The following is a 12,315-nucleotide window of genomic DNA, read 5'->3' as shown; positions in this document are numbered from 1 at the left end:
TTGAGGTTTGTGTTGTCCAAAGAAGGCGATAGTTGAATTCTTCACTTTATTCGCTTTTCAGTGGAAGCCTTAAAACAAAAAAATAAATGGTGTAACTTACAGTGTGAAGAACAAAGGTATTACATACTCTCCTCAGATGCATGCAATTTTAAAGTGTCACAAGATGATTGTGGAGGAACATGAAAGTATTTACAGGAACAAAAAGTCTGTAATCAGTTAAGTTGTTACAATCGCAGAGAACCTAAAGGGAAAGAATGAATGTTTAAAAAAAAAAAAAAACTTTGATTATGAACAGGAAATTCGTGTCAAAGACTCCATGTTTAACAGCCTTGTAAAAAGTTCTTGTACTGTGTGAGCAGGCAGTAGTGGTGATTCACAGGTGGGGGTTTGCTCAAGATTACTGACTGTTGAACAAACTTTTCCCCTCTTTCTATAACGATGACACGTGTTCTCTGGTTAAAGCGATGCGTAGTTTTTGGATTGTATCCGGCGTCAAATTGACTTTTAAAAAGAGGAAAACAACACGTCTGTTCACCCGAAGCAGGATTTCCGTTATTCTGTCGTGAAATCACGAGCATTCGTGCGGCCGACTTCAGAACCGGCAGCTCTTAAACACGCAGAAAAAGAGGAGAAAAACAACCAACGACAGTACTTTTCAGTTTATATAAACACCAGAGCTTTAAATCTACATAAAATCAGCAACATTTTCCATCTGAGGGGAGAAAAAGAAAAAATGAGTTTTTTTTTTCTCCCTTCAAACTATATCATAGATTTGGCAAAAAAATAATGAATTAGAAAAAACAACCACTGCAGTTTCCACATTTCATTGTCAACAAGCGTTAACGGTGATCCACCACAGGAAAACATATCTACATTTTAAGTTACTTGGTTTTGTTCAAAGCGCCATAAAGACAACAAGCCCTGAATTGAAAGTTGCCTTGGTGACACATCGGTGAGCAACAGTCCTGATTACACGTCCTCGCACACAGACACTGAGCTGCACGTTTCATTTATCCCTGCGGACGCTGCCGGATTCTCTCATCACACGTCAGTCCTGTTCCCTGGTCAGGACAGGCTGCATGATTTAATGAGAAGAAAATAAATTCCACCTTTCACGTTTACTGTTATTTTATATTTAAATGTGTGATGTGCACTTCATCTAGCAATAAACACAAACTTAAAAAAGATGCGGAAAAAAAAGCACGGGCGCAGGAATGATTAATTATAGAGGACAAACAAACCACGGCAACAGTGTTCGCAGTGAAAAACAAATAATCCAGCAAAAATGATATTACTTCTATTTTCGCAACTTAAGAAGCTGATAAACGAGCGATGCAGCAGTAACCGTGAAGGCCTCCAAAGCATTATGACCCCCTCGGTCTTGGTAGAGTTTACCTGCCACACATCAGCCCACTCCCACTTTGGAGAACGGTTTTCAGCCACCACAGAGCTTCTAGAAACTCCTGTGAAATGTTCAGCTGTGTCCCACTTTGTGACTGGATCTTCAGAGGTCACATCTGAACTAAAAAAAAGACGTTCCAAAAGATGCTCTGAATGTTGATTATATTGTTTCAGAACTTTCTTTCTGAACCATTGAGTAAATTCTTACCAGCCCAAACTCGCTTCATTGGACATTCTTCATCCTTGTAAACTCATACAAACTAGGATTTTTTTTTTTTCTTTACGTTTATATTTTGTCATTCTCTCTATCCGTATTCAGCAACACAAAGCACGGTCGATTACCCTGCAAAGTGTAGACAACAGATGCCTGATAAACAGAAGTTATACTCCGTTTTTCACCATTGACCTTCTGCACTATTTCCAAATTGGTCGATACATCTGTTGAAAACAAACAAAAGTATGTGGCTTTCATTCAATTTGTCCCTGTCCAACATTTGTTCGAACTTCTCTAGAAAAGTATTTTGCGAGTGCGGCATGTCACCTGTGTCTGACTGAGATGACTCAAGTCATCTGTGGAGGCACAGATTTAGAGCCCAGAAGGATCCAGCCCTTGAAATGGGACACAGATCTAGACGTGTTGTGTGGGTGTGTGTGTGTGTGGGGGGGAGGGGGCCCAGTGGGCTTAGATTGGAAAGTGTGGCCTAGATGCAAAGTGCTCTAGTCAGAGTCTGATCCTGAGTTGTCCTCCGGTCCATCACATAGGGTTTCTTCCAGAGGCGCCAACGTCCCATCCGGCCTGACGCCCATTGGTCGAATCACGTTCTGCCTGTGGAGGCAAAGAACAAAACCATCAGATGCACTCCTGCTAGATGGGGGGGGGTGGGGGGGTGTAAAGGAAACTTAAATGCATGACTGTCCTCTTGTCTATTTTTCAAAGTAATTTCAAAAATGTGGGAAAAAAACCCTGCTCAGGCTTCTTTGTATCTATGGACAATGTTAATGGGGGCTTTCACTTGTATGGGTTTTCTCTCTCTTTCAAACACAACTCAAGGACCCTCACAACCCCCCTCCCCATTCCATGGACAATCGGCACTGTCTAGCCATCCTACCTCCCTCCCAGCTCTCCTTTCCTGTGGCAGTTTAATTACAGGATCAGTGCTCAGACTAATCTCCTCAAAGCCACCACTGCTCCTTCATCCTAATCCAATTATACCTGCCCTGTGTGTCACCGCTACCTCCAAGATGATTTATCTGAAAATGACCCATCAAAGATTCTAAAAGGAACCATTTGCATTATTTGACAGATTCAAATACAAATGGCCGTGTAATTCCCTCTGATTCCTGGAATTAAATGTCATTTAGTCGAGGAAAACTACAGGTTAAGTTCTGGAAGCGTGTGGGAGGGCTGTGGGGTCGTAACGTGTAGAGACGACACCTGCAGCGAGGTGCCGGCAGCCTCAGGTAAAATGAGGAGCAGCATATCAAAACAAACAAAAATGTGTCACATCAAATCTCCCAATTAGAGTGAAAAAAAGGGAAAAAAGAAAAATCTGCTCCTCAGGAACTACAGAGGACGTGTGGCAGGTGTGTGTGGGGGGAGGGGGGGCAGAATATGTGCTAATTGGAGGACCAGTTACGCAGTTCGGGGAGCACATTCTTGCAGGGTGCTGAGTGATCTCCTTAGCACCTGTGCTGGTGGAGGCACCTCCCCGTCATCACTGCATCTTAACTGGGGAGGAGAAGAAAGGGAGCGCAGTCTTGGAGAGGAATCTTCTTAATCTGGGCGCACGTGTCTCATTACAGCTCAACGCCCTCTTTGGCCCAACAATGACCGTGTCTGCTTTCTTATGTCTGTGCATTTATCCACCCGTGTCTCTTCCTCTTCATCCACGCTCCACCAAAATTGTTTTGTCTAGTTGTGCCTCTGTCTCAGTCCACTCCTCACCTGGCCGCTGATTGGTTCCTCGAGCACGGGAGGAATAAAGTCGGGGGGAGTGTTATTAAAAACTTGAATGCGGCACATAAAGGAACCAGAGCCCGACAAGTCAACAGCGTGTGCCAATTAGGTGATAATTAATGTGGAGGTGGTAATGACGCTGCAGCGGCACGCCGGCGAGCTCCCTTTTTGCTCCAGCTGAATGCTGCGGCGTGCTGGGAGTCGAGGCCTAATTGAAGCCGCGTCTTACCGGCAGATTCTTCTCATGATGAACTGGTTGGCAGGGAGCAAAGCTCACTGTCACCTTTGTTCAGGTAACGCTAGCTTCTGCTTACCAAGGAAAGGTCAACACAGATGCAGCAGGAGCTTCTGCCGGTGAAAAAGTTCATGAATACGAGGAGGTTTTGCAACGAAACAGAACAAGCTGATCATACGATGGCTGAAATTATGTTGATGAGGGGTCTTGTTTTCCTTCTTATCTTCTTACAAACGCACAAAAAAGAGTGTGATCAAATCTTGTCCTGGTGCAACCATCTGAGAAGGTTTACAGGTATGGTAAGTGTTCCTTTATTTGGGGGAGGGGGCTCAAAGAGTAGATGAGAATTAAACTGACTGGACACTATTGATTGATCCGTAAAAGAGAGGAGAAGAGCTGATATCGGGCCTTGTTGGTGTCCTGTCACAAGTGTTATATTTTATTCCATATTGTACATTTCTCAGCATTTTCTGCAGGTAAAACAAACCCTCTTGTCGTGGTACTTGCCTCCTTCCACTTTAGTGTCTTACCTCGACAACTTGTCAAACATATTGGCCAGTTTCTCGGCCTCATACTCCTTCTGCTCCTCGGTCATCTCTTCAATGGGATTCGGCATCGGCTCCTCCACATGACCAGTGATAGGGTTGATGCTGAAAAAATGTTAATTAAAAAGCTAAAAGTACAGCTGAAAACTGGCTCGCACACTATCGATTTACACACTACAGCGTATTAAACAAGTTGAAATCATTAGTCACTCACAAAGGTTTGGCAGATTTGTATTCCTCCGTGTCCGAGTCTTCATCTTCAGAGTACTGAGTCTCTCCTCTCCCTCCTGCGAGAAGCCCTCGAGCCACAAGGAGTCCTGCTGCATTTCCATATCCAGTGTACTTCAACAGGTTGTCCACTGAAAGATAACACCCCAAATACAAAAGCTTTTACCATTTTCACAAACATCCCTAACCGCATTCTTGATCTCACACTTCTCTACCACAACACTCATCTCCACCTCACCGCTTTCTTTGCAGAGGACAAAGAGAAACTCTGCAGCCGTCTGCTTCACACCCATGTCCACATGTGTCATTAATCGAACCAGCTTGTTTCTGATGGCGGTGCCAACCTCCGGCCTGATCTTAACATCTGTCAGCGGGGGAAGTACCTGGGGGGGGACAAAAAGCAGGGTTTTTTTTCCACATATCACAGCATGTAGTATCCAGAAGGCCATAAAAATCCTTAAGTTTGATCTTCACCTGAATTCAGTAATTCATTACCGTCTCTATTTAATTCCGATGGCAGTGGCTGTATTACCTGAGCTTTGATATACCGGCGGATCTCTCTGTGGCACCTGGATCCTTCAGTCAAAAGGCTGAGCACTGGAGTCAAACCCTCCTTGTAGTTGGAGCCCTGCTTGGAGTAAAAAAAAAAACCACAGACATTTCACAGTCTACACAAGATGGAGTACTGAATATATGTCAGTCAGGATGACAGGACGATGAGGTAAGCAGCACCAACAGGTCCAGAACCACAACTCTGCAATCAAAATGAGCTCTAACAAAGTAACTAAAGCCATCAGCAACATACGGCTGTACAAGCTCTCTAAGACATGTTGTATGATAATGTAGCTGAGTTTGCATCTCCACTTCTCCAATGTCTTTCTTCTTTCAAAAGTCAAATAAATACCACAGCAAACATGATCCCCGACTGGCTTCATAATATTAAAGATTGGGGAAAAAAAAAAAAAACGACAAATAAAAAAAAGACAATAGAAGGAAGTGAGGAAAAGAGATAAAGCGTCCGGTCAAACAGCCTATTTTGCTCAAGAACCTTCCTAACTCTTCTAAATCAGAGTAGCAGCCAAGATAAAACCTCTAAACACTAAGAAAAGGAGCCTTTAGGAGTCTACCTTTAATAGAGGATATCCTTAATGAGAGGAAGGAGACATTTACATGCCTTGCAGCCGCAACTTGTATGCCAGGCTTGATTATTTTCACCCAGTTGGACTAACTGAGATTCATGTGGATAAATATAATGATCTTTCATCTAATATGATACGAGACATAACTTCCATGTAAAAACTTGATAGGATTGCATTCGACGAAGTATCTAAAGCACTTTTTACAGAATATTTATTGAACATTTGCAGTTTCAGTGCTGCAGACCCACATCACAGCTGAGTGTCAGTGTGGAGGTCTACAAGGTTTTCCATGAAGTCAAGGAAAAGAGCCCTGAAAAGCTGGCTATGTTACAGATAAACAAACATGTTTTTGTTTGTTTTGTCTTTTTGTGAGTGTGTTGATCACATACAAACATATATACATATATATATATATATATATATATATATATATATATATATATGCACATGGGCGTGGGGGTGTTTCGACACCCCCACTTTTACAGCAAGATGATTTCATCCCCCCCCACATTTTCCAAAGGTAAACCCGTTTGCCCCATGGATGTATTATATTAACGGTTTGCCCACCCTCGTAGTGCACCAACATACAATGTGCTTTAAAGACCCTGTACCCTCTTTAGAATAATTCCATCCAGATTTAAGCAGTCTAACTATTGTAGTTTCCATACAGGACCCAGTTTAGGGCGATCAAAATGCAAAAATGTAGTGAAATAGCCCTTTATGCCCATCCATTTAATTCGCGAATCGGATGCCAACTTCAGCGTCGTGTCTATGGGCTTGATGTGGGGAACACCCCCGCATTTAAAATCACTGCTCCACCCCTGTATATGCAACATATTCTTGTTAGGTCCTGCAACATTAACCTACATTGTCACTTGACATTTTTGGTGTCTTTGTCGATCTCTTTAGCATGACATAGCATGGCTGTGCATGTGCAGGGTTCAGACTTTTCACAACAGCGGTGTTACATCCCACAACGGTATGGGGGGGCCAAAGCCAGATTCTTTAGATTTGACTTTGAGTCTCAATATCACACCAACCAGATCACCTGTGTTTTCTGTGGAGGATCAACTTTACCTTGTCAATTCTCTTCTCCATGAAGTCGAGCAACACTTGCACCACTTCCATGTTTTTCCCGCCGTATTGCTCGAGTCCTCCCTGAACGGGCACGTCAATCAGCACATCCAGGCAGGACACGGGCAGGTTGTTCAGCAGGTTGACCGAATGGCTGGAGATGCAACAGCAGGTTTTTAACAATCACAAAGCCTTTGATATGGCACAACAGCTTTGAAACAACAGTTTTTAAAGGTATGACAGCTTTGAGAGAGTTTGTTCAGATTCTGAATTTACTGTAAAGATTGTAAACGACTGATTCAGATGTCATTGATGTTGATCAGTTGGTCTGTAATATTGTGTGTGTGTTTCTGTTCTGCCTGGTGTTTTATAAAGTAAACATACTTATATGTTAGGCCTGTAGCAGCCTATGAGAGATAAAACAAATATAGTCAACATTTATTGGTACTATGATGTGGTCTATGTTTGCAGGCTAAGCTGGGGAGGTGTTACTGTCTGTAAACTCCTTAAAACACACCACATTTGGAAGTATTTCTGATGAATCAGACGAACTCTCAATTTGTTTAGCCGAACAGGTTAAACTAACTTTGCTTTCTTCCAGATAAAAACAGTCTGAGGCACCTTTCCTATACGGTCCAATTTTGCCCAGTGCTCTCTGAGAAGCTACAACCCGATCGGTCAAGGAATCAAACTCCCGTGACCACCTCAGCCTGGCAGTTAAAGAGGATCATCAGTCACTTTTACACAACACACTTTAAATTTCAGGCCACAGACACAAATTCTTGTGTCAAGAAATTCTTTCCATACAAAAGAAGATCATGCTGCTGCACTACGACAGCTTTGAGATTATAAAGCATCTGACATTCATACCACTGCAGGGGCATTTCTAGTTTGTGTGTTTTTCTATGCAAATCAGTTCCACTTTACGTTTGAGGAGAAGACAAGTATTTACACTCCCTAAGCTACAGAACAGAGAAGCAGCTAGGGACTAAGCCATGTCGTGCTTTGGTGTCCTTTCCTAAGTTGTAATGTGCACAAAGTCAGCGTTGAGGCTGTAGTCCACCAAAACACACTGATGCATGAGGAGCAGCGAGGAAACAGATTCCCACCTGTGTGCTTCCTCCGTTTTCTCCTCCGTCTCTGTCTTCAGCATCAACAGGTGACGCAGGATGGCAGCTATGAGTCGGAACTGGTGGTCATCCTCCTGTCGGTCCAAGCACGTAGAAAAAGAAAAATACTGAATCTAAAGAGGAACTTTTATTCTACACCAAGAAGGTGTATAGAAGACAACTATAAGGATGGGGAACGGCAGCACTGACAGCGAATGAGGCGTTAAAATGATCTATGAGAGCCACAATTGCAACTAACTGAGTTTTTGTTTGCTGTTGATACTAATCTGCCTTCGGGCATCTATGCAGCTGCTGAATACTTTGAATTTCCTTGGGGATTAATAAAGTATCTATCTATCTAACAGCAAAGACAGATGAAAACTGAGGAAGAGGTCTGGATGTCTAGAAGAGGAGGAGGGACAAACGTGATCCTAAGAGCTAAATTTGATGTTGTTTGGACTTACTTTGTGTTAGAAGTTTCCTTTGCAGTTCTGTGGCCCCTCAGTCCAAATTGCAAGGAGCACCAAAAGGATGTTTGAAATATATTCTCAGACAAGACAGCTAAGTTTGATAGCAATTTTTAACCTCAATTGTAGTACAAAAAAAGTTATTTAAAATAACAGGCATCACAAAATATGTTTGATGTCTTATCCAAAAGGCATGTATAGTAGATGTAATTCTGTCAAGACAACACATCATGTTTGGCAGATTGATGAACCTTTGTTTGTAAGGTGAAAGCGGCCGAATGTTGCATTGATGTCCTGCTTACAGTGGTCTTTTTCATTTATAGTAGGAACTATTTAAGTTAAATCAAATCGGAGACGACCAACTTTGATTTACCTGCCTCAGCTTAAAAGTCCTTGACTTGACTTTGATGTTTTGTATAATTAAAAGTAAAACGATGCCAAAGTTTGGGCACCCTGCTCAATAAAAAACTTTAACCGTGGTCTCAGACCTTAATCAGCTTGTTAGGCTATGACTTCTTCTCAGTGATTGTTAGGAAAGGCCAGGTAATGCACATTTCAAACCTTTATAAATGTTCCCCAAACCTTTTCTCAACTTTCAGACTTTAAGATGATAACAAAGCCTTCTCGAGCATTCATTTGGTCAGTAATGCTATGAAAATGGCAGTTAAAAGGGACGGTTGGGATCGAGAAGACCAAGAAGGCAAAGAATCCCTAATTGGATTGTTGGTGCTTTTCGAAACCCAGTTTTACTGCAAAAAAAACCTTCAGGAGACTCTCGAGTGGTGGTGCACAATGAGGTGCCAGAGCTGGTGGAGTCAGTGTGGTACATTTCCTTAGAAGGAAAAACTAATTTCTCTCTGATAACACAGGGAATGTGTTTTTCCTTCCTGACTAATGGAGTAAAACATTTAAAAAAATGTAACATTTACGAAAAGGCATTTCTGAGGACCAAAGTTTTCCTTCAGGCTCTTTTCTTGCTTAGATATTTGAAAACTGCTGTTGATGGAAATAAAAAGTAAACTTTTTTTTTCGTTTTTTTTTTTAATAATAAAGAAATGTGTTATCTTCAACTTAGTAACTTGAAAGTGACATCCTTTGTCATGCACTTCACTTCACTCTATGAGGCCCAAACGTTCGCTTGGCACTGCACTCAAAACCATGAGTCACAAATGACTAGTATGCAATTCAAACCCATCATAACATCACGTCCCATAACAACAACACGCTCACCTCGTCACGAGCTTCAGAAAGTGTGAGGTTGAACAAGGCTTTGAGTGCTTCCATCGCTCGCTCGTTATCCTCCGCAGGCATGGGCAGAGCCTGCGGACCTGGTAGGGCAGCTTCATAGGGACCAACCCAGTGAACATCCAGGGTGTGCTCCAGGACCTCTGTCAGCTGTCTCACAGCATGGCCCTCTCTCCTCAAAACAACTCTCACGTCAGGTCGGAGGGCAGACAGCAGGAAGAGGAGGCGAAGCGTGAACAGGCCCACCTCGTGCTGCCATGTGTGTGCGGTGTGCAGGCTGGCACACAGGCCATGAGCCAGCTGAACATCTACACTAACCTGCTGAGCTGCAGGACTGTTGTAGACCACATTGCATAGGCACTTCAAGGCCTCCACCACCACCCTCTCCTCCTCCTCTGACAGTGTGCATTCCTGGTCGTTTTCCTGGTCAGTCTCCTCCTGTCCAGCACGCAGCTTCGCCATCCGTGCCAGGATCAACATGCCCTCTCTGGTGGCCACGGGTCCCAGAACACGCTTATCTCTGGACAGGATGCGAAGTGTCTCCAGACATGTCTTCTGACAGCTGGGTTGTGCCTGCCTCCCAAGGACTGTCAACACACTCTGACACAGCTTCTGAAATGACACACAGTGAGGAAGTCATTATAACACCCCAGGCCGCTCTTCATCATCTAATAACAACCTGCTCTGTTAACTGGCACATACACTCCGCAGGGTTTCCTCCTTTTGATCAAAAGTGAAGGTCTGGGTGTTCTGAAACAAGAAATATATTCATTAGAAAAACATCTCAGTTGGAAAGGAAACACATACTTAAAATACACGTTCAAATCCAAGCCCTACCTTCTATAAAACGAATACATGGTTTCAAAAAGACCTCAGAGACATAAAGTTGCTAAGCTTATGTGGTGGAGTGGGAGCAGGCAGTGTTAGCATTATTAACTCTGCGTTGGTGCTGTGAACAGCATACAACGATCGTATCCACTGGATTCATCCACAGAGTCGATGTAAAGAAACGAAGTGTAATAAATCATTCGACAGAGACAAAATCTCGGCTCAGCTGCTAAGATGCTTACCTAAATCAAAGCTAGCTGTCCAGCTAGCTAGCTAACGTTAGCAGCTCCGTTTGTTTTGGTAGAGGGAATACGAGCAAAGCCGCGACTCACCTCTTGGCTGTACTGCTGCAAAAGCGTCTCTATGTCCACTTCGTTTGCCGTTTCAAGCTGTGACAAGATGTTGTTCAAATCCATCATGGATATTTGCACACCGCGGCTAGTTAGCTTAGCTTGGACGTTACCGGTGAGTGGTGTGCAGCTAGCTAACTAGCTGGTAGGCTAACTTTGTGACAGTTTGCTGCTGTCAAGAAGGAAACTCCCCTGTTTGTCTCCATCAGCAGGTGTGTATCCTCCTCTGAGGCAATTCCCTGTGCAACACAGGAACACCATCCCTTAATACAATAAAAACCAAAAATAATCTAATGACCATAGAATACGAAATCAAAATAATTTAGAATGAATTAGGTATATTGAATATATTAAATTTAATATGAAAAAAATCCCTGTTTTATTAAACATAAAGAGTAAAGAGAAAGAAAACTAGAAAACATGTAGAAATCTGCACAACACTCCCTCCAAATATGTCCATTTCCATTCATTTTAGACTAAAATGTAGAAAAATTAATAGGGATTGAGCTAATTTAAAATAGATTTTAAGATCAAGAATCTATCATTTAGATTCTCGTTGATATAAAATCGCTCCTGCTCAACGGTTTGGGGTTTCTTTTAGTTTAACAATGTGTTATACGCATTCTTTGGTTAATGGTCTGAGAGCTATGCTTTTGTAGTATGTGCAGATTGTTGTTTGGCATTGTCTTGCTGAAATGAGCAAGTATCCTCCGGATAGATTTTAAACGTTGGACAGACATGTTGTTCCAAAATCTGTATACAGATTTAACTTTTTACACTGATGTTTCCCTCACAGATGTGCACAGATGTGCGCTTTAACGTAGCTTCGAGAATGCAGTGTACAGGATTTCCAAAGACAATCTTAAATGTTGATTTATCAGATCACAAGTTAGTTTTCCACTTTGCTTCAAATGAGTATCATTTCTGAATCTGGTTTACATTATCTGTTTTGTTTTTGTGGATTTGTGGATCCAGTGATGAACTGTGTTTTCTGACGATGGTGTTTAGAAGTCTCCCTGAGCTCATGCAGTGATTTCCAACACAACATCTTTTCTATTTTTATGTAAGTGCCACTGGAAAGCTAGAAGTTTAACAAATATCTCACAGTGGGGTTTTTATTTGCCTTTACCCTTACGCTAAGAAAATCCTTAGATCCTTTAGATGTTATTATTAAGATCTTGAACTTAGTGAAGAACTGTTCCATATTTTTACTCCTGAAAGACTGAAACTCGGACTAAAACTGTTTATTTCCATCAAATCCAAAGCATATATACAAAAAATAAATAAATTGATCAATTCCATCATTTGAAACGTTTGTATTATTTTCACCAACATTTAGAGTAAAGGATTCCCAAATCACAACATTCTGTTTTTGTTCCTATTTTCAAAAGCAGAAAGTCACTGAAACTTTTACAGATGTCCAGTCAAAGTCAGATATGATCAATATCAGACAGACACAGCAGCGTGAATGTTTGAGAAGGGAAACTTCTGACTAACTTAAGTGAAGAAGTCCTGATCAATATCAGGCCACTTCAACACTCTCCGCTTAATGCGCTTGATTTGTTTCATGAACTGTAGATTTTAATGTTTCAAGCAGCAAACAAGTTTGTAAATCTAAGAATGTATCTCTGTCATTGAAATCAAATGCTCCATTTTTTTCCTTTTGGGTTTGTTTAAAGAAAATTAAAGGGTAGTTTCGGGAATCAAACATATGTCCTGAAAAATAAAAAGGTTTGC

General features: G+C 42.0%; 1 protein-coding gene across 2 annotated transcripts; it reads right to left on the bottom strand.

Moving 5' to 3' along the window:
• Positions 1-32: 32 nt before the first annotated feature.
• ric8b (RIC8 guanine nucleotide exchange factor B) lies at positions 33-10,789 on the bottom strand. 2 transcript variants are annotated; one of them, XM_075469609.1, is made up of 10 exons: positions 10,561-10,789; positions 10,103-10,150; positions 9,386-10,012; positions 7,689-7,783; positions 6,583-6,733; positions 4,899-4,997; positions 4,605-4,749; positions 4,353-4,497; positions 4,124-4,243; positions 33-2,227 (listed from the first exon to the last, which is right to left on the bottom strand). In XM_075469609.1, the coding sequence occupies exons 1-10, from the start codon at positions 10,645-10,647 to the stop codon at positions 2,119-2,121; spliced, it is 1,626 nt and encodes a 541-aa protein (XP_075325724.1). In that variant the 5' UTR covers positions 10,648-10,789; the 3' UTR covers positions 33-2,118. The 2 variants fall into 2 exon arrangements, with proteins under 2 accessions (XP_075325724.1, XP_075325725.1); XM_075469610.1 differs by having other exon boundaries at positions 4,899-4,994.
• Between the last annotated feature and the right edge of the window lie 1,526 nt (positions 10,790-12,315).

The sequence above is a fragment of the Odontesthes bonariensis genome, chromosome 7, assembly GCF_027942865.1.
Source record: "Odontesthes bonariensis isolate fOdoBon6 chromosome 7, fOdoBon6.hap1, whole genome shotgun sequence".
Lineage (NCBI taxonomy): Eukaryota > Metazoa > Chordata > Actinopteri > Atheriniformes > Atherinopsidae > Odontesthes > Odontesthes bonariensis.
This window is presented reverse-complemented; position numbering and strand designations above follow the sequence as displayed.